We start from the raw sequence: 19369 nt of genomic DNA, 5'->3' as shown, positions 1-19369 counted from the left end.
CCCCACCACTGCCCCACCTCTCCCTCCCGTGCCTCCGCAATCCCAGGAAGGTCCTGCCAGCTAGAGGGCCCAGAGCAGGCCACTGAGCAGAGCCTGCTCTGAGGGCCTTCCCCACGCCGCTCCCCGCAGCTTAGAAGAGCCTGGCCCCGGGACGCCACAGGTCCTGCCACCACCCCTGAGGCTGACAGGGATTTCAGGTTAGGTGGCAAAGCCTGGGACCTGGTCCCCTCGAGCATAAGCTTCCCCGGGGCAGGGACTACAGGAAGCCCAGTACTTGACACCCAGTGGGTGCTCAGTAAACACTTGTTGAATGAATAAATGCAGCGTGACGGTAGGCTGGAGACAGAGTCTCTTCACAGGCCTGCAGCAAGGCCGTGCGGCCCTCTGGTTCCTGCCCAGCCCGTTCACGCGGTGTGGACCTGGCTCACGTTCGAAGCCGCACACTGACTTCCCACTGACCACCTCCCTTTCTGTGTCCTGGACACGGCTGGCTCCCACAAGCCTGCTCAGCATCCTCTGTCCCCACCAAGGTTCCCTCCACACCCCCCACCCCCCGACCCGGCCAGGAACCACAAGTTCCAGACGCTCCGGCTCTGCCTAACTCCAAACCCCTCATTTCCTTGCCTCCGAGACGCCCGTTCTTCCTCTCTATCCACAACCAGTCCCCACGGCCTGGCTAGGTTACACCAAAACCCCTCTCCCTCCTGCCATTGTCTTCATTCAGCCCCATCCACTGTGGCAGGTCTCCAGCCACAGCGTCCTGCTCCATTTTCCACCCCTACTCACGGGCCACCCTGCACACCACCAACGCTGAGATGAGCTTTGAAACAGGTCCCCTCCCCACCACCTCCTAAAGGCAGGTCTGAGTTTCTTGCCTGGTATTCGACGGCCCATTGGATTTGGCCCTGACCTCCCCCTCCAACCTCGTCCCCTCTGCTCCCGCCGACTCCCCTCCGCTCCAGCAGGGGCTTCACCCCACTGCAACACTACACGTGCTGTTTCTGCACACGCAGCCTCTGCTCCCAGTCTGCCCAGTGACCAACAGATGAAGTTTTACCAGTTTAAAAGCCTGCTTAAATGGAGGGTTCCCTGACCAGCGTACCCTCCGGCTGGTCCCAGTGGGCAGGCAGCCGCACTTGCACAGCTCCAATCTGACCACTTTCCCTGCACGCTTCCACCTACTGCAACCCAGGGCACTGATGCGTCCACACATCTGTCTCCCCTATCGTCAAGAGTGAGGGCAAGGAGCTGGGCCTGACTCATTTCTGACCGCACATCACAAGGCACAGAGCCCACTACACGGCAAGTGCCCAGCAACGCCTGCTAGGCAACCCAAGGTCACGGGTCTCGAGCGATGACCGCCTGAAGGCTCAGTACCTTCATCCCCGAGCCCAGGCCCCGAGTGGGGCTTCTCAAGAGGCACTTGGGGAAAGCAGTCAGGGAAGGGCCGGCCCCTCCCGGGGTGGAGCTGAGGCAGAGCCAACACAGTGCAGATGGAGCCCTCTTAGAACCTAAGTGGCTGCCCGTCTGGCTAGAAACTCGAGCAGGAGCATATGGTCTGCTCACAGCACAAAGGCAGCAAAGGCCGAGGAAGGGGGAGACCAGGCAGAAAGAGCAGCTGCACCATCCAAACCCCTCTCCCATCCCCAGCAGCGCGCATGGCTCCACGCAGGCCCGGCCACCAGGGAAAGCATGGGGGAGCCCCAGCTCATACCATGTGAACCTGCACCCGGCTTTCCCCGGAGCCTCTCGGGCTCCCATCCCTGCCAACCTTACCACCGCCCCGGTGTCAGCCCCAATGCTGGCTGGTGCCTGACGCTCCTTTCCCACAGCAGAACAGCCTTTTGCTCTCAAGCAGGAGTTCAGGACTTGAGGTGCCGCTCTGCACTGAGCCGGGCCCACCTTCACCGGGCTCCACCACGGAGCAGCTGGCAGGCAACAGGCCCCGGCAGGGGGAGGGGCAGACAGAGGCTCCGGCCAGAAGACACAGGGGCAGCTGTCATCCACTGTCTAGGCTCAGCCTTGTTTGTCGTCAATAGGGACCGGTGAGAGAGAAGCAGCGTTCACTCCCGCAGCTGCGGTGGCAGGCAGGTTCCCATGCTCGGTGAGGTGAAACGCCAGCTTTCTGTGGCTGGAGGAGCCCAGGTCCCAGTCCTAGCGGTGGCTTCCCAGCTCAGTGACAAGGTGCAGGCTTGTGTCTCCATCACTGGAGGATGCAAAGTCAAAAGGGTATTAGGGGAGCTCTAGTGGTGACCAGGGCTGTGTGCAGAGCCTGGCCAGGGTGGGAGCGCCAGGCACCCTGGGCAGTGGGCACGGAAAGGTCACAGGCTTGGACACTGCCAGAGTCAGTTTTATTAGGGCAGAGGGGACCAGGGGACTGAAGGGTTGAGGCACCCCCTGCCCTTCCCCACACCCCAATTGTGGAATGTCTGTCAGCCCCAACTGTAGAAATAAATTTTCTGCCAGGTAGGCAAGTAATCCATGAGTGGCCCTGCAATGACAGAGAGAGGAACAAATTCAGGGCTGAGGGCCAGACTCCAACCTGGCTCTGCTCTACCCAGGGCCCTTCTGAGCCACTGCTGCCCCAATACAGCTGCTCCTATCCACATGGCAGGAGCCCCCAACTCTCCCACCTCTTCCCCCAGCATTGGCAGCGATATCTGTCCTCGTTTACAGACAAGGAGTTTCAGGCTCAGAGCAACCACACGGCTGTCCAGTTGTACATGCTGACGGCCCCAGCCCAGTGCCTCTCTGCTGCGGTGGGATCTCCAAACAGGCTTCTCCAGCAGGCTTCATTCCCGCCATACAGTCTCCACCCACAGAAGCCAGTCTCTTACCACTCGAGAAGCTGTCACCCACCCAACCTGACCTCCCGGGCTCCCTCTCCCAACTGTGCCAAGAATCATATTACAAGGAGACAAAGAGAAAACAGGGTGATGGGCCACACGTGAGATCCGACACACTCAATAATCATCACATCTCCGCCCCATGCTTACTTGTGACCAGGCCAATGCCTGGGACATGGTCTGCCAGCAGCTGGAGCAAAAAGAGGATCTTGGCCCTGCAAGAAAGGAGCAGGTTGAGTAGGCGGTATGGGTCCCTGCAAACACAGGTGCTAAGAAGCCTCCACTGACTACCTGACTAAAGGCAGCGCATCTCCGAAGACAGAAAGTCACTCTGTGGATCAAGGACATCCTCCAGGACAGAAGGACGAGACCTCTGGTCCTGCCATCCCCCAGCCACAAGCCTGGAAAGCTCACACCTCAGCCCACAACTGGAAAGCAGCCGGGCTCTAGACACTATATTGTGTGACAATAAAAAAAGGGGAAGGAAGATGCTCTCTTCCCAGCCTACACCCCAGAGGCCCCTCAGCACCCTGCTCCCTGTTCTCTGGGGAAACAAATTTCTCTGACGGGTTTCTGGACCACCCTTCTCAGTCCGGGCCACTGCCCTAAGGGTGCTGGACTGGCAAGGTCAGCAGGAGACCGAGCCAAACTGGAGGTCTGCAGCCTGGGAAGCCACCTCTGCCATTACCATCTCCCAACCCCTCAGTTTAATGAGATACTGGAGCTATAATGTTTCCTCTGCAGAGTGCAAGCAATCTGTAGCGGGGAGGTCATATGATCCAAATAAGTCTCCAGAATGTTTCCTCTAGAGTATGGAATAGGACTTGGCTTTAGCACCTTATGAGCTTTATAAACTTATCTGAAAATAGGAACTGCCAGGCAGTTACTTTCACTCAGGTGGTTATTAAACATGAGCTAAGCTTACTTTCTATTGTCTCAGAGAGTAAACAGAGGTTGTACGGACAAAACGTTAAGTACGATTGCAACTGAACACTCCAGACTTTAAGCAGCGTACTTGTCGTGACCTGGACAGAGGGGGTCCCAGGAGCCTCCAGTCTGTCTCACAGCCCCAGTCGCTGTACAGGGACCCCTCGTCAAATCTCGGTCTGACCTCAGGAGAGGTCTTTGGGAGACTCGGCCCCAGCAGGCCTCTCTCTGTCTGGCTGTGGCTGAGAGCTCTGGACCCTCACAGGGGATGGAGTGAGGGCTGGGTAAGGCAGGGACGGGTCAGGAGAGTACACGGACGTGGAATCTGGCTCTGCCACTGGCTAGTGGTTCCGTTTCAGTTTCCCAACCTCTTTGAACCTCAAGTGTCTCCTGTGAGAAGTGGGGATAATTCCAACTATTTGAAAGGACGATGGGCAAGCGAGCCGAGGATGTACTGACAGAAAGTTCAGGCCCATGATCCCAGTGGCCCTGCCCTCAGCGAGCTGCCTACCAACAACAGCTTAAGCTGCACCCAGGGCGGACGGCCCCGAGAAATCAGGGAGTGACCGCACCCAGGAACAGCACGTAGTGGGTGCTCAGTGAACCCAGATCAGGAAAGGAGGGGGGAAGGGAAGGCGTGAACAGGGGTGGGGCACCGTGACCCACTTCCCTCCCCTCTGCTTCGCCGAGGGTGGGCCCTGCCATTCTAGGGGCCGGATCCTTACTCGGAGAAGCGGTCGTAGAACGGGGAGCGCAGCAGGTAGTAGAGTAGCAACATGGTCCGGCGCCGCAGCTCCAGCCGCTCCCTCCGGGTCAGGCCCTTCCTCTCACTCAGGAGGCTCAGGCTGGGGGGAGCGGACAAGGTTAGGACCAGCAGCAAGAGGAACAGGGACCCCAGCCTGCCCAGGTGAGGCCAGGCCTGCAGCACAAAGCCCGGCAGAGGGAATGGAGCCCCCAGGCAGGCCCAGGCTCACCTGGTCACATCCACGACACCAGACAGGAGCCAGGGTGTCCACGACCGCTGACCCCATAGGCCCAGGCTGAGCACTGACGGCCAAGGCGTCAAGGATGTCTCCAGCACGTGGCCCGGCCCTGCCCACTCCCGTCTATTCCGCCCCACCCCAGGCCAAAGATACAATGCAGCAGGGGCCGGGCAATGTACAAGGACTCTGCGATCGTCTCCTGCAGTCCCAGCGGGGTGGGGGTGATGCTCAGCTCCTCGTGCTGCTGCCGTCCCTCCCGCTGCTGGGGGGCTCCCCAGTGCCTTGAGTGCAGGGACGGAGCTAGAACACAAGGGCAGCAGATGAGCAGCCAGGCCCAAGCCAGGGCGGGGCAGGGGGAGGGCGGGCAGTGACGAAAGCCAGGCCCTCAGGCCCATGCTGACCTCAGCACCGAGGTGCCGCATCCGGCTACATCCTACACTTACTGTCCTGGAGAGTTCGCACCACTCGCTTTGAGCGCTTCCCCACATATGACTGCTCCCGGCTGCCCGGGCTGCGGTCACCATCTAGAAGGAACAGACACAACGTCTTACTGTCAGAGGGACATGTTTCCAGCAGAGCCTGCAAAGAATGTGCGCGCAGTGAACGCCTGTGGGCTAAGGGAAGAATGGATACGCTTGTACTAGAGCAGAAGCTAAGTCAAGGACACCACAGCAGAAGCTGTGGCTGGGACCTGTCCACTGTGGGGAGCATTCTGCAGCCCTCCCCAGCCTGAGGAAAGGCCGGTAATCACCTGTGGCAGACGAGCCAGCCAAGAACCAAGGCTTCCCAGGCTCTGGAACAAGGCAGGGAAGACCCTTGGTCTATGGGGACCACAGCACCAAAGTGGCCATATTGGCACTTCCCTGGCAGTCCAGTGGTTAAGACCCTGCACTTCCACTGCCAGGGGCGTGAGTCCAATCCCTGGTCAGGGAACTAAGATTCCGCATGCCGCACTGCACGGCCACACATAAAACAAAAAAACGAAGGGCTGTATCTTCTCAGTGCTTTGCTTTCAACATGACCATGAAGAGAAGGGAAGAGAAAGAACTGCCCCCACCCAAGGTCAGGAGAGTAAGGCCCAGAGGCCAACAGCTGATGGGCCCAAGGCCTTGAAGGGACAGATCTGCTGGGTACCCCGCCTCATAAAGCTGCGCTCTTGATACAGAACCAGGCCCAGAGACAAGACTGGCAAGACCCCTGCCTCCCACTGATGCTCTGTGCCCTCTTCTTGCAGCCCACAAAAAAGAATGAGGATTCTGACGTCTAAAGTCCTGAGTTTAAGATCTAATCCTGCCTCTGACTTCATCATTCTTTTTCTTCTCTAAAATACAGGGTGATGAAAACAAAATGAGTTGACGAGGACGGATGTGCTCCACAAATGACAATGCCATATTCATGTTGGTCAGCTCTAATCTACAGATCAGTCCCATGCCCTGTTTCACTCCAGAGCAGGGAAGCAGCTTACCCTGGGACTGTGCCTGGGTCTCCCTGTCCAGCGGAACGATGGGGGGTGAGGTCTGGAGACCAGCCTTGAACCAGATCAGCAGGAACATCCGCAGTACAGCCCTGGGTTGGGAGTACGGCGAGGCTGGTGTGGGGAGGTGGCTAGCCAGCAGCGGGTCAGGATTGCTCTGCTGAACACCATCTGTACAGCTGGCCTCAGGTACCCCACCCAGGGCTGGCCCCCCACATTCCCAACGTACTTGGCCAGCTGGATGAGGGCAACGACGAGCCAACGTCCCACTTCGCCCCACACCTTGGCAGCCCCCATCTCCATGAACACCTCCACGCACTCCAGCACGCTCAGCCATGTCAGCAGCTTTTGCTGGGACAGGGACTGCAAGAACCCCAGGCCAATAGGTCAGGGGGCACCCCCTAGTTTCAGCCCCTCCCCCTAGAGGACACCTCTGACGAGAGATGTGCATTTTCCTCCTTCCAAGACTAAGTGTGTAAGCCTGAGTCCTCCTGCTGGGAAAGGCTATCCTACCCTCCGACACCCAGTCTCTTCACCTGATAAGGGCACCTGAACACTTCACCAAATGCGACGGCTTGAGGCTCAGACGGATGCAGCCTCATCTTGTAACTCTATGAGATCATAACATGAGCTACCCACAGGGGCTGGTGGTTACTAGTTTGTTCCCGAGCCCCATGCTTCCCACCCTCAGGTCCTGGCCCAATTCTCACCACAGGTAACTTTCTTCGAAGCTCCTTCCGTAGGATCCCGTCGTTGAGCAGCACAAGCAGGTTAGAGGCAGAGTACACTGAGAGGTAGAGTGTGGCCTTGAGAGGCTGGCTCTGTAGCCTCTACCCCCTCACCTTCTCCCTAGCGCGGCAGGGATCACCTGTCACCTGCTGTGCTCAGCCACCCACACACTGTGGAAACCAACATGTCTCCCCACCCACTTCCTCAGAACTCCACACTCCCCAAAATGATCTCTCAGGTGGGCGGCTGGAACAAGAAAGGATGGTTTGATCTCTATGACAAAACAGCTACTGCCCTGCTGGATAGCACTGGTCATCCAGCTGCCCAGAAGTGCCCATCATGCTCCAAACAGACACAGATGTGCAGTCTCACTTCCTGGCCTTTGCGCTCTCTCTGCAGCCTGTCCCTGAAAGTTTGTTCCATCTCTACCTTTCAAAAGCTAGCTCACCCTTTCAGGACCTGTACCTCCTGTACTCACTGGGTGAACACCACTGAGGCAGTTACAGTCTGCGGAGTCTGGAATCTGGGAGATCTGGGTCTGAATCCTGGTTCTGGGACCTTCAGTGGCTGTTCCTTAACCTAATTTAAACTTCTGTCCCCTTAACTGGACAATGAGGACCACAGCAGTACCCACCTCACATGACTGTAGAGAGGATTAAGTGAGCAAAAGCAGAAAGGGTGTTTCGCTCAGCCTCCTGACCAGTCAAGGTCCCCAAACACGTCTCTCAACTATGGAGACATACATGGAGGACCTAGGATAGTGGACGCTATACCCTTGTCTGATTCAGTCACTGAACAGGATGAGCTAACGGGAAATCTGAAACGGGGTGGTCACCTCTCTGGGAAGCCCTCCCCCACCCTACCGCCCCCCACTCTCCCCAAAGCCCGGCTCACCCAGCTCTGACAGCTCGTGCGAATCTGCGAAACGACCTGGGGAGAAAGCACAGAAGGAGGCGTCGATGAGAGTTTGCCTCACCACGCGGCTTCGGGTCCCTGGACGTTCCCGCCCTACGCCCTACGGGAACCTGGAAGGAACTTCTCAAACAGAGCTATCACTACCCTGACTCCGCAGGGAAGGGGGCCAGTGGGGTCAGAGTCCCGAAGGGATTGGTCAATGGTCCGGGTTGCACCTGCCAGCAGGTAACTGAGGCCCCGCACTGCCGTCTCCAGCTGGGCCGTGGCAGCCGGGTGACGAGTCACGTACTCCTGGTAGAGGAGGCCCAGGAGCCGCAGCTTCTCCATCCTGCCCTCGGGACCGATAGACCCACGGACCTACAGCGCGACTGGCTACAGCGCCCTGCTTCCTGCGCACTCCTTCCCGCTTCCGGTCTTAGGCCCGCCTCTGCGTTGCTTAACTTCCGCGGGCCTGAAGAATGGTGACTTGAAGGGCCATTGAACCACTCTTCACCCCATTTCGTAAATCACCCCCCACCAGGGTAGCGTTAACCAACTCCGGGCCTAATCTCGCCCTCCCTACTCCTTCAGGTCATTGGTTAACACACTCTGCGCCCCTGACCCCAACTGTCCGAACCGGCTCTTCCGCCTTCCGGGTTGGCTGTCCTTGCGCCTGCGCAGTTATAGCTCCAGGAACGCTTCCCGCGGCAGTCTGAACAGTTCATTCTAGAGTGGAGACCAAAAGCCTAAGGTCTTTCCAATAGAACGCCGACAGGCTCGAACGGGAGGACTGGATTTTCAAGAGCTGCGAGGTAGCGCGCAGAAAGGAGCCTCCGTCAGACTTGGGGAGGTGCGGGGACAGCCTAAGGACAGTCGGACTGTGTGCAGGCGCGCGTTTGGCTAGTTGCCTTGTCTCCCGACCCCCACCAGAGGTAGTGCTGGGGAAACTGAGGCAGCGAGGAGTCCAGCCTCTCACGCACTCACGATCCCCTAGCCAGCACCGTTAGTGCCTCGGCTTTGGCCCCAGCACCCACATGGACTGTGCCCCCCTCCAAAAGCGCCCACCCGCAGAGCCATCTTCACAGAGAAAACCCTGGCCCGGGCTTCTGCTCTCGGCTCAGGGTGACCTTAATCAGGACTTTCCCTTCCTTGGGCCTCAGGTTTCCCCATCTGTAAAATGGTTAGAGGGCAGACTTGGTCCTCGAACTCGGGATCAACCTCAAAGCGCTTTTCGGCACTCGGGTGCACCTTCCGGCTCTCAGTTTCTCCCCAAGAAATGGAGGCTTCTCCAGGGAATCTCTTCCAAAACGGGACAGCCTCCACGAAAGGGGCGGCGGCGGGAGAGGAGCGCGCAGAGGTAGAGGGAACGGATGCTCTGGAGAGGCAGCCGCCGATTGGCTGTGGGCAAAGGGGCGGGGCATAGCTGGGGCCGCGGGGCTGCACCGTTCTGGTACTCTGAGAATAGTACTGTACTACATTGTTTTACCTAATCCGCTCCACCAGATAGTATCTCCACAAGAGGAGAGGATCCGCTTAAGAACGCCCAGTCAAGACTGGAATCCTGGTCTAGTCTGACCACAGAATCTAGGCATTTTAACACAGCCACCAAGAAACCACAGGTCATCCTTGCATTCCCTCCTGCAAGCCTCTTCCCCAGCTTAGTTTTCTTCTATATCAGGTGGGGAATCAAATCGTAACTGCCCTCCCCACCCATGCCAAGGAATGAAAACTCAGAGCCTAAGGAGAGGCAAAGGTCCTGGAGAACAGAGGTGGCGGCCATGGGCATCATCTACACCACTTTTCACCACTTCCTGGGTGCCAGGTTCACTCACACTTGACTCCTCCTAGCAACCTGTCTAGGTTGGTGTGAGCTACTTTTCACAGATGGGGAATAAGAGGCCCAAGGAGGGGAAAGGACTTGTCTCAGGAGGTCACACACAGCATGGCACTGGCCAAACAGACCACAGTGAGAGTCTCCTGTGATAGGGCCCTGTCTCCTACTGTCCACAGCTCAGCAAGAGCAGCGACTGTTGAGGCCACTTGGTCATGAGTCAAGTTAGCAACTGGGATTAAGACCAGTGCTCAGGGCATTTAGCGTGGGGCTCTTTCTCCCTTCCTCCCTACATCTCATCATCTTAATGAACTTGTTCCCCAAACCTCATCAGTGGTACTCCTCTAGCCCCTCCGTCTGCGGCTGCGGAGAGAATGAGGAAGGGAACGGTTTCTTCGGCACTCCCAGGGCTGTTGGTTCTGTGCTTCTGGGGAGGAGAGAGGCACGGAAGACAGAGGAGCAGCACACCGCCCCCCCACCCACACACCCTTGGACAGAATGTAAGGGACACTGGGGCTGGAGCCTCTTTCTCTTCCCTCCCTCAGGCTGGTAGCAGCAGGGCTGCCTGAATTTCCTCTTCAGATCCTTGGAGGAGAGAGGCACGGAAGACAGAGGAGCAGCACACCGCCCCCCCACCCACACACCCTTGGACAGAATGTAAGGGACACTGGGGCTGGAGCCTCTTTCTCTTCCCTCCCTCAGGCTGGTAGCAGCAGGGCTGCCTGAATTTCCTCTTCAGATCCTGTGCCTGATTAGGTCTCAGAGACAAAGAGTGGCCGTGTGTGCAGGAGGTTCCCAGGGCAACCCCGCCCTACTGGGCCCCTGCCTGGATTTGGTCACCTGGCTGGGCTTTGAAGGGCCTTTGGGCAGGTTGGACCTGATCCTGCCTCCTTCACTCTGCCCTGAACCACAGGGGAAGAGAGCTAGACCAGTCCGACAGGTCTAGCTCAGATGTGGACATTGAGGCTCAGAGAGGGGGCCTGACTAGTCTAAGGTCACACAGCAAAGTCCTGGGCAGAGCTGGGTCTCGGGCCTAGAAGACCAGCACCCTTTCATATGCCCATGCCTATCTTGCTTTCCCCCTCCACACCCCAGAAGAATTTCTCAGAGGCCCAGCAAGCATCTCAGCACCTCAATGTCCCCTGAGTGGTAAGGTTGAGCAAGGGGTGGGGCCAGCACTGTGAATGACTACTGTCACTCTGCAGACCCAGCTCCCTCCACAAACTCCCTGGTCAGGCCCTCCCCTGTACCCTATCTGCTCTCTTACATCTAACCCCCCCAGTCTCTGTTGAGGGGCTTGGGGAGGGATTCACCCACACCCACCCCATCTCCAGGCTAGAGATGAGGATTAGGGGACTGGAGGCTCAAAGCTCCAGACGCATGGGTGGACCCTACATCCCCTCATGTCCTCTCAGTTCCTACATGTTTGAGGAGCCACATCAGTCTCCATGGTAACCACTGCCCCTGGCCTCCAAAGGCCCAAAGCCAGACCTTCCTTGCAGACTCCCCATTTCCCAGAGAAAGGCATCCTGGCCTCAGAGCAGGAGGCTTGGGGGGAGGGGGGTCTCAGGCTGGGCTGCTCTGCCACAACTTCTTTTGCGGCTGGGGCCTCTCAGACCCTCACTTTTTATAGCTGGAAGCTGGGCTGAAGGATACAGCCTGAAACCCTTTCCAGGTCACAGTGAGGTCCAGTGAGTCCCATCCATGTTCAGCACATACTTACAGGCCCTGGTTGGGTGCTGGGGTCCCAGTCCAGGGAGCAGCTACCTTCCAGGGGAGACATAGGCTATAAACAAGTCAATAAGGTCAACTTGTAAGGAGTGCTAGGAAAACAATATAAATCAAGGGATGTGAAAGGAGAGGCCTACCTTGTGAGAATCTGACAGAAGCCAGGCAGGATTCTAGGGCAGGAGACCCTTATGGAGGAGCAGCTCTGGAACTCTGTCTGAAGGGTAGAGCCGCAGGAGGGGCCAGAGGGTGTTCTAACAGGTCACTTCAGCTCTGCGGGGAGAATCATGCCTGTGTCACAGGACTGATGTGAGGGTTAACTGCAATGAGGCTGTGGAACCTCAGCATAGGTCCTGGCACAGAAGCATACACGCTCAGTCAACCGTGGTTGTTTGTTCGCAGCCCAGAACGTCCCCTAACCTCTCCAGGGCGGAAGATCGGGGGTGGGGTGGGGGGGGAAAGGAAGAGATGCAGGCCGGGCGCTAGGCACATTCACGACGGTCTAGTGAAGGGTTGGGGATCCCCGGCCCTGCCCGGGAAGCCCAGGCCGCCTGAGTCAGTGAGGCCCCTCGCCAACTCTTGGGCAGGAGGCGACCTTCACAAGGCCGCTTTATGCTGCCAGGACACCTGGACTGAGTGGGGGTGGAGCAGACGGGGAGGAAAGCGGGGACTCCAAGTGCTCCACTGCTCTCCTGGGCGAGTCTCGGCCGGCCCCGCCTCCCGCCCCCTGAGCAGGTGTCCGGACCCGTGAGGCCCGGTGTGTGTGCAGGAGGTTCCCAGGGCAACCCCGCCCTACTGGGCCCCTGCCTGGATTTGGTCACCTGGCTGGGCTTTGAAGGGCCTTTGGGCAGGTTGGACCTGATCCTGCCTCCTTCACTCTGCCCTGAACCACAGGGGAAGAGAGCTAGACCAGTCCGACAGGTCTAGCTCAGATGTGGACATTGAGGCTCAGAGAGGGGGCCTGACTAGTCTAAGGTCACACAGCAAAGTCCTGGGCAGAGCTGGGTCTCGGGCCTAGAAGACCAGCACCCTTTCATATGCCCATGCCTATCTTGCTTTCCCCCTCCACACCCCAGAAGAATTTCTCAGAGGCCCAGCAAGCATCTCAGCACCTCAATGTCCCCTGAGTGGTAAGGTTGAGCAAGGGGTGGGGCCAGCACTGTGAATGACTACTGTCACTCTGCAGACCCAGCTCCCTCCACAAACTCCCTGGTCAGGCCCTCCCCTGTACCCTATCTGCTCTCTTACATCTAACCCCCCCAGTCTCTGTTGAGGGGCTTGGGGAGGGATTCACCCACACCCACCCCATCTCCAGGCTAGAGATGAGGATTAGGGGACTGGAGGCTCAAAGCTCCAGACGCATGGGTGGACCCTACATCCCCTCATGTCCTCTCAGTTCCTACATGTTTGAGGAGCCACATCAGTCTCCATGGTAACCACTGCCCCTGGCCTCCAAAGGCCCAAAGCCAGACCTTCCTTGCAGACTCCCCATTTCCCAGAGAAAGGCATCCTGGCCTCAGAGCAGGAGGCTTGGGGGGAGGGGGGTCTCAGGCTGGGCTGCTCTGCCACAACTTCTTTTGCGGCTGGGGCCTCTCAGACCCTCACTTTTTATAGCTGGAAGCTGGGCTGAAGGATACAGCCTGAAACCCTTTCCAGGTCACAGTGAGGTCCAGTGAGTCCCATCCATGTTCAGCACATACTTACAGGCCCTGGTTGGGTGCTGGGGTCCCAGTCCAGGGAGCAGCTACCTTCCAGGGGAGACATAGGCTATAAACAAGTCAATAAGGTCAACTTGTAAGGAGTGCTAGGAAAACAATATAAATCAAGGGATGTGAAAGGAGAGGCCTACCTTGTGAGAATCTGACAGAAGCCAGGCAGGATTCTAGGGCAGGAGACCCTTATGGAGGAGCAGCTCTGGAACTCTGTCTGAAGGGTAGAGCCGCAGGAGGGGCCAGAGGGTGTTCTAACAGGTCACTTCAGCTCTGCGGGGAGAATCATGCCTGTGTCACAGGACTGATGTGAGGGTTAACTGCAATGAGGCTGTGGAACCTCAGCATAGGTCCTGGCACAGAAGCATACACGCTCAGTCAACCGTGGTTGTTTGTTCGCAGCCCAGAACGTCCCCTAACCTCTCCAGGGCGGAAGATCGGGGGTGGGGTGGGGGGGGAAAGGAAGAGATGCAGGCCGGGCGCTAGGCACATTCACGACGGTCTAGTGAAGGGTTGGGGATCCCCGGCCCTGCCCGGGAAGCCCAGGCCGCCTGAGTCAGTGAGGCCCCTCGCCAACTCTTGGGCAGGAGGCGACCTTCACAAGGCCGCTTTATGCTGCCAGGACACCTGGACTGAGTGGGGGTGGAGCAGACGGGGAGGAAAGCGGGGACTCCAAGTGCTCCACTGCTCTCCTGGGCGAGTCTCGGCCGGCCCCGCCTCCCGCCCCCTGAGCAGGTGTCCGGACCCGTGAGGCCCGGCCTTCCAGCCCGCCCCCTCCCTCTTAACTCCGGCTACTCCTTTGATCCCGGGTCTGGGGATACAGCCCCTCCCGCAAGGGAAGGTTCGGGGGAGGAGATGGGGCAGGGAAGAGGGGGATGGGCTCAGAGCAGGTAGTTGGGACTGGTCCTTCCTGGGTGGCTGCCCCCAAGCCCTCCAGCCATCCTGAGGGTTCCCGGGTTTCGTCCCCCCACTGTAGGGGTCCTCGTAAGCCCGGGCAGGGGCGGGGCGGGGCCTCCCTCTCCCCCCCACCCCGGGGAGGGGTCTCCCCGCCCCTTCGGATTCAGCCAAGCGGAGATGAAACCTGAACCCAGGTTGGGGGCGGGGCTGGCTCCCGCTCCGACCGGGCTGGCCTGCTCCTTCATCTCCGCTTTGCCTGCACCCCAACCGTCTTCTGAGAGAGTAAGGTCGGGATCCCCAAGACGCTGGAGCAGGTGAGGTGGCGACTCAGCGCGGGAGAGAAGATCGGGTGGCCGTCGGGCCCCACCGCCCAAGGCTGACTCTCCTCTCTCCCTCCTTGGTCCACAGGGCCCGCGATGGAGCCCACAGCCCGGGGTCGCGCCCCGCCGTGAGCACCCCCTGCCCACAGCCATGCTGCCCCGAGGGCGCCCCCGGGCGCTGGGGGCCGCAGCACTGCTGTTGCTGCTGCTTCTGATCGGTTTCTTCCTGTTCCGTGGGGACCTGGACTGTGAGAGCTGCGAGCGGGAGGCGAGTGGGGGCGGGGGTGACCCGGGATCCTTACCCAGGTCGCTAACGCCACGTGTACTTCCAGACGAGCGGCCGCGGCCGCGGGGGGCTGCTGCCTTCGACGGAGACCCGCCGGCAGACCCCGGGGGCCACAACGGCTCGGATTGCATCCTGCCGCGGCCGCGGCCGCCCAAGTGCGAGGTAGGTAGGTGCGCACGGCCCCTGGCGGTGGGAATCTCAGGGGCGCCGCGCCCCCAGCCCAGGGACCTGGACACCTGTGGGAATCCCGACACCTGGTGTGGGTTCTGGCACTGACCGGCCAGCTGGGGGCGCCTGGAGTTCGCACCTCCCCTTCTCCTGGCCTGGCTTCCCCATTTGTGAAATGAGGGGGTGTACTCCCACCCTGCGGAGTTCCCCTCGACACTCCTGCCTAGCTCTGATGCCGGGTGGGGCTACACTGCCCTGGGCCAGGTGAGCCCAACCATGGGTCCTTACCGTCGAGGGGAGGAGGAGGCTGCTGCCGACCTGGTGTCCCCTCCCCAGCTCTTGCAGGTGGCTATCGTGTGTGCGGGTCATAACTCCAGCAGAGACGTCATCACCCTGGTGAAGTCCATGCTCTTCTACAGGTACAGCCAGGAGTGTCCCTCTCCTCCCTTGAAGGTGGGTGTAGGAATATCCGGAGCTGGGTACAGAAAAGCTCTTGGCAGAAGTTGGTGCTGCCACTTCTGAGACCCTCGAAGGGTAGGGCTTCTCCCGTGTAGTTCCTTCTGGGGCCTTCAGCTTTCCTCCCTTGTCCTTCCTGAAGGAAAAATCCACTGCACCTCCACTTGGTGACTGACGCCGTGGCCAGGAACATCCTGGAGACGCTCTTTCACACATGGATGGTGCCTGCTGTCCGGATCAGCTTCTACAACGCTGATGAGCTCAAGGCAGGAGCCCTGACCCTTCTGCACCCATCCCCAGCCATACCCAGCCCCCTCCTTCCTCCCAGGGTTGTGGGGGATCACGGGGAGAACAGGTTAGAGCTGCCTGGGACCTCCAGTCCCATCACATCTACTGAAGCTCAAATCCCTCACCCTCCTGGGGCCCACCCCTTCTTCCCCCTGTGTCACCTCAGTATGTTCTGACACTCGTAGGCCCTTCTCTTGCAGGCTCATGCCCTGTCCTTCCACCCACAGCCCCAGGTCTCCTGGATACCCAACAAGCACTACTCTGGCCTCTATGGGCTAATGAAGCTAGTGCTGCCCAGCGCCCTGCCCCCTGACCTGGCCCGTGTCATTGTCCTGGACACAGATGTCACCTTTGCCTCCAACATTGCAGAGCTCTGGGCACTCTTTGCTCACTTTTCTGGTGAGAGGCCTGGGACCCCACCCCAGTCAGCCCCTTTCCCTGGCCCATGCAGGCCTCCCTGTGGCCTAGCCCTGAGCCGAGGTCCAGTGGCAGCCTCAGGCAGCTCCCTCGTGCCCTCCCCTCCCAGACAAACAAGTGATTGGTCTCGTGGAGAACCAGAGCGACTGGTACCTCGGCAACCTCTGGAGGAACCACAGGCCCTGGCCTGCCTTGGGCCGGGGATTTAACACAGGTGGGGACAGCTGGGGGGGGCGGGGGAGGCAGGAGGGGTGGCCACTGGTCCTTGGGCCCCAGGGGCTGGCTAGGGCACAGAATGCTTGGAAGACCCCCCAGGAAGAACGGTTCTGTAGAAGGAACACTGGGAGAAGAGCCAGAAATCACAGTTCCAACCTTGTCTGTACATGCTGAATGACTATGGCCAAATCACTTGGTTCCTCTGAGCCTCAGTTTTCTCATGCATTAAATGGCGGTGACTTTAGCAGCCCTGGGATCACCAGATTTGAGAAGATGGTTGTGGAGGTGCTCTGTAAGCTGTGCTTTGCCTCCCCTTCACCCCCGAGAGGATGAGTCGCTGATAGAGCTAGTACATGCTCACGTCTGAACAGTGAGAAAACACCAACACGTCACAAAATAAGCATTCAAAAGACACTTTCTTGAGCCCTGGCCCCAGAAGCTGGTCGTCCCAGGTGGGCATGACGACCTCTCCCCATGAGCAGGCGTGATCCTCCTGCGGCTGGACCGGCTCCGGCAGGCTGGCTGGGAGCAGATGTGGAAGCTGACAGCCACGCGGGAGCTTCTCACCCTGCCTGCCACCTCACTGGCTGACCAGGTCTGGGGGAGCTTTTGAGGGGGGTGGGGCAGGCTCTGGGCCGGGATGTGATGGCTGTCTCTGCCCAGGACATCTTCAATGCCATAATCAAGGAGCACCCGTGGCTGGTGCAGCCCCTGCCCTGCGTCTGGAATGTGCAACTGTCAGACCACACGCTGGCTGAGCGCTGCTACTCAGAGGCGTCCGACCTCAAGGTGAATGGGGTAGGGGGACCGAGTGGTGGTGATGGGCCCAGGATGGGGACTCCTGTTCCCTGCTCCCATCCCCCCGCTGATGCCCTCCCTGGTCCCAGGTGATCCACTGGAACTCACCAAAGAAGCTTCGCGTGAAGAATAAGCATGTGGAATCCTTCCGCAACCTCTACCTGACCTTCCTGGAGTACGATGGGAACCTGCTGCGGAGAGAGCTCTTTGGGTGCCCCCGCCCGCCCCCTCCTGGGGCCGAGCATGTGAGAGGGAGCCGCCGTCCCCTCCCTCGGGGAGGCTCTACCCCTCTGCTCTGGTGGGACCCGGCCTTGTCTGGGGCTTGTCTGCCTGCCCCACCCAGCCCGTCCTCCTCTCCCCCATCCCCTCAGTTGCAGCGGGCCCTGGCGCAACTGGACGAGGAGGACGCATGCTTTGAGTTCCGGCGGCAGCAGCTCACTGTGCACCGTGTGCACATCACCTTCCTGCCCCACAAGCCACCGCCCCCCCAGCCCCACGATGTCACCCTGGTGGCCCAGCTCTCCATGGACCGGTGAGGGTGCCGAGGGCAGCCCCAGGGAGCACGGTGTGGTCTGGGACTGGGGGTTTCGAGAGGAGGGTTCCACTTGGTGGAAGGAAGAGCTCTTACTGCCTGATGCTTGAGGAGTTCCAGGAGTTGGAGACACCGGAGATGGTGGAAGGAGCTTGGGCTTTGGGAATCATTCAGATGTCTGGAACTGCCCCTCCGTAGCTGTGGGACCATGGGCAAGGCTTAATATCTCTGGCCCTCAGTTTTCTCATCTGTCAAATGAGAAAGTACCCACCTTGTGGGGTAGTCGTGAAGATTAAATAAGAGCATGTCAACAAGAGCCTGGAAGGTGCTCAGCAAGTCACTTGAGGGGGTGTCTGTGGCAGCTAACGCGGGAGGCATCCCAGCCCTCCCTGGGCTGACCACTCCCCTCACCCCAGGGTGCAGATGCTGGAAGCCCTGTGCAGGCACTGGCCGGGCCCCATGAGCCTGGCCTTGTACCTGACAGACGCAGAGGCCCAGCAGTTTCTGCGTTTCGTGGAGACCTCGGTGGTGCTCTCCGCCCGGCAGGATGTGGCCTACCACGTGGTGTACCGTGAAGGTCCCCTCTACCCCATCAACCAGCTTCGCAACGTGGCCTTGGCCCAGGCCCTCACACCTTACGTCTTCCTCAGTGACATTGACTTCCTGCCTGCCTACTCCCTCTACGACTACCTCAGGTGGGCGGAGGAGGGAGAGGAACGACATGTGAATGGGTGTGGATGGGGCGGGGGAAGACCCACAGGAGCCTGGCGAGTGTGTCCCTGCTCCCTCTGGGCTGCAGTGTCCTCTGTAAAGTGGGGGCCGTGTCGTTTCTCTGGGATGCCTAGGAGAGTGACAGTCTGGGACCTGCTCCCACAGCAGCTCCACGTGTGTCCAGTGGGCTTCAGGGTGAGCTGGCCCTTGAAGTCAGGTCCTACATCTAATAAAAGTAAGAGAACCACTGGGCCCAGCGCTGGAGGCAGAGCCTTCCTAGCTCTCTCCTGTTCATGGGTGCCCCATCCTCAGGGCCTCCATCAAGCAGCTGGAGCTGGGCAGCGGGCGGAAGGCAGCGCTGGTGGTGCCCGCATTTGAGACCCTGCACTACCGCTTCAGCTTCCCCAGTTCCAAGGCCGAGCTGCTGGCCTTGCTGGACGCTGGGTCTCTCCACACCTTCAGGTAGGAGAGGTCACTGCCCTGCCCTGGGGTTCCCCACACTGACCCCCTCCAGCCACGAGCTCCTAGCCTCAGCCTGGCTCCCCACCCTATCCTGCCCCACAGGTACCATGAGTGGCCCCGGGGTCACGCGCCCACAGACTACGCCCGCTGGCGAGAGGCTCAGGCCCCATACCACGTGCAGTGGGCAGCCGACTACGAGCCCTATGTGGTGGTGCCACGTGACTGCCCCCGCTACGACCCCCGCTTTGCGGGCTTCGGCTGGAACAAGGTGGCCCATGTCGTGGAGCTGGATGCACAGGTAAGGGTCACCTCGTTGTCTCCAGCCTTGATTTGAATACCTCCAGGCTCAGGGAGCTCATTATACCGCAGTGGGGCACGCTGCACCGTTAGGCCGCACTATCGGGCATTCCACCCCTCTGCAGAACTAAAGCCGTCTGCCTTTGGCCCTGACTTTGGCTCTTAGCGGCTATCGAATAAATCTGCTCCCCATTCCCCAGAGCTGCCATCTCCCCCCAGCCCAGGCAGCGACTGTCCGCATGCCCCACCCCCCAGGAATACGAGCTGTTGGTGCTGCCGGAGGCCTTCGTCATCCACCTGCCGCACGCCCCAAGCCTGGACATCTCCCGCTTCCGCTCCAGCCCCACCTATCGTGACTGCCTCCAGGCCCTCAAGGACGAGTTCCACCAGGATCTGTCCC

General features: G+C 59.5%; 2 protein-coding genes across 9 annotated transcripts in view; one reads left to right on the top strand and one right to left on the bottom strand.

Annotated features, from left to right (window-relative positions):
- Positions 1 to 2329: 2329 nt before the first annotated feature.
- On the bottom strand, positions 2330 to 13496 carry PEX16 (peroxisomal biogenesis factor 16). Of its 8 annotated transcripts, none has more exons than XM_024748808.1 (14): positions 13262 to 13496; positions 13117 to 13179; positions 10011 to 10111; positions 8476 to 8579; positions 7854 to 7889; positions 6941 to 7017; positions 6460 to 6593; positions 6222 to 6322; positions 5200 to 5280; positions 4910 to 5056; positions 4748 to 4820; positions 4499 to 4618; positions 2997 to 3061; positions 2330 to 2491 (listed from the first exon to the last, which is right to left on the bottom strand). In XM_024748808.1, the coding sequence occupies exons 2-14, from the start codon at positions 13174 to 13176 to the stop codon at positions 2433 to 2435; spliced, it is 1158 nt and encodes a 385-aa protein (XP_024604576.1). In that variant the 5' UTR covers positions 13177 to 13179; positions 13262 to 13496; the 3' UTR covers positions 2330 to 2432. The 8 variants fall into 8 exon arrangements, 7 of the variants coding, with proteins under 7 accessions (XP_024604576.1, XP_024604575.1, XP_024604577.1 ...); XM_024748807.1 differs by lacking the exons at positions 13117 to 13179; positions 13262 to 13496 and adding exons at positions 11408 to 11470; positions 11553 to 11787; XM_024748809.1 differs by lacking the exons at positions 13117 to 13179; positions 13262 to 13496 and adding exons at positions 11408 to 11470; positions 11553 to 11787 and having other exon boundaries at positions 8491 to 8579.
- Positions 13497 to 14214: 718 nt separating this feature from the next.
- LARGE2 (LARGE xylosyl- and glucuronyltransferase 2) overlaps positions 14215 to 19369 on the top strand; it is a 6734-nt gene continuing 1579 nt past the window's right edge. Inside the window, exons 1-15 of the mRNA XM_024748553.1 lie at positions 14215 to 14332; positions 14427 to 14586; positions 14671 to 14786; positions 15129 to 15211; positions 15391 to 15514; positions 15764 to 15935; positions 16063 to 16167; positions 16652 to 16764; positions 16833 to 16958; positions 17057 to 17212; positions 17339 to 17499; positions 17916 to 18194; positions 18523 to 18672; positions 18775 to 18970; positions 19225 to 19364. Of these exons, the coding sequence (XP_024604321.1) occupies positions 14490 to 14586; positions 14671 to 14786; positions 15129 to 15211; positions 15391 to 15514; positions 15764 to 15935; positions 16063 to 16167; positions 16652 to 16764; positions 16833 to 16958; positions 17057 to 17212; positions 17339 to 17499; positions 17916 to 18194; positions 18523 to 18672; positions 18775 to 18970; positions 19225 to 19364 (2018 nt within the window). The 5' untranslated portion in view covers positions 14215 to 14332; positions 14427 to 14489. The remainder of the gene's footprint in view (positions 14333 to 14426; positions 14587 to 14670; positions 14787 to 15128; positions 15212 to 15390; positions 15515 to 15763; positions 15936 to 16062; positions 16168 to 16651; positions 16765 to 16832; positions 16959 to 17056; positions 17213 to 17338; positions 17500 to 17915; positions 18195 to 18522; positions 18673 to 18774; positions 18971 to 19224; positions 19365 to 19369) is intronic.

Source organism: Neophocaena asiaeorientalis, unplaced genomic scaffold (genome assembly GCF_003031525.2).
Source record: "Neophocaena asiaeorientalis asiaeorientalis breed wild unplaced genomic scaffold, Neophocaena_asiaeorientalis_V1.1 scaffold43, whole genome shotgun sequence".
NCBI classification, from domain to species: Eukaryota; Metazoa; Chordata; class Mammalia; order Artiodactyla; family Phocoenidae; genus Neophocaena; species Neophocaena asiaeorientalis.
Note: the sequence above shows the minus strand (reverse complement) of the source record. Positions and strands in the feature narration are given on the sequence as shown.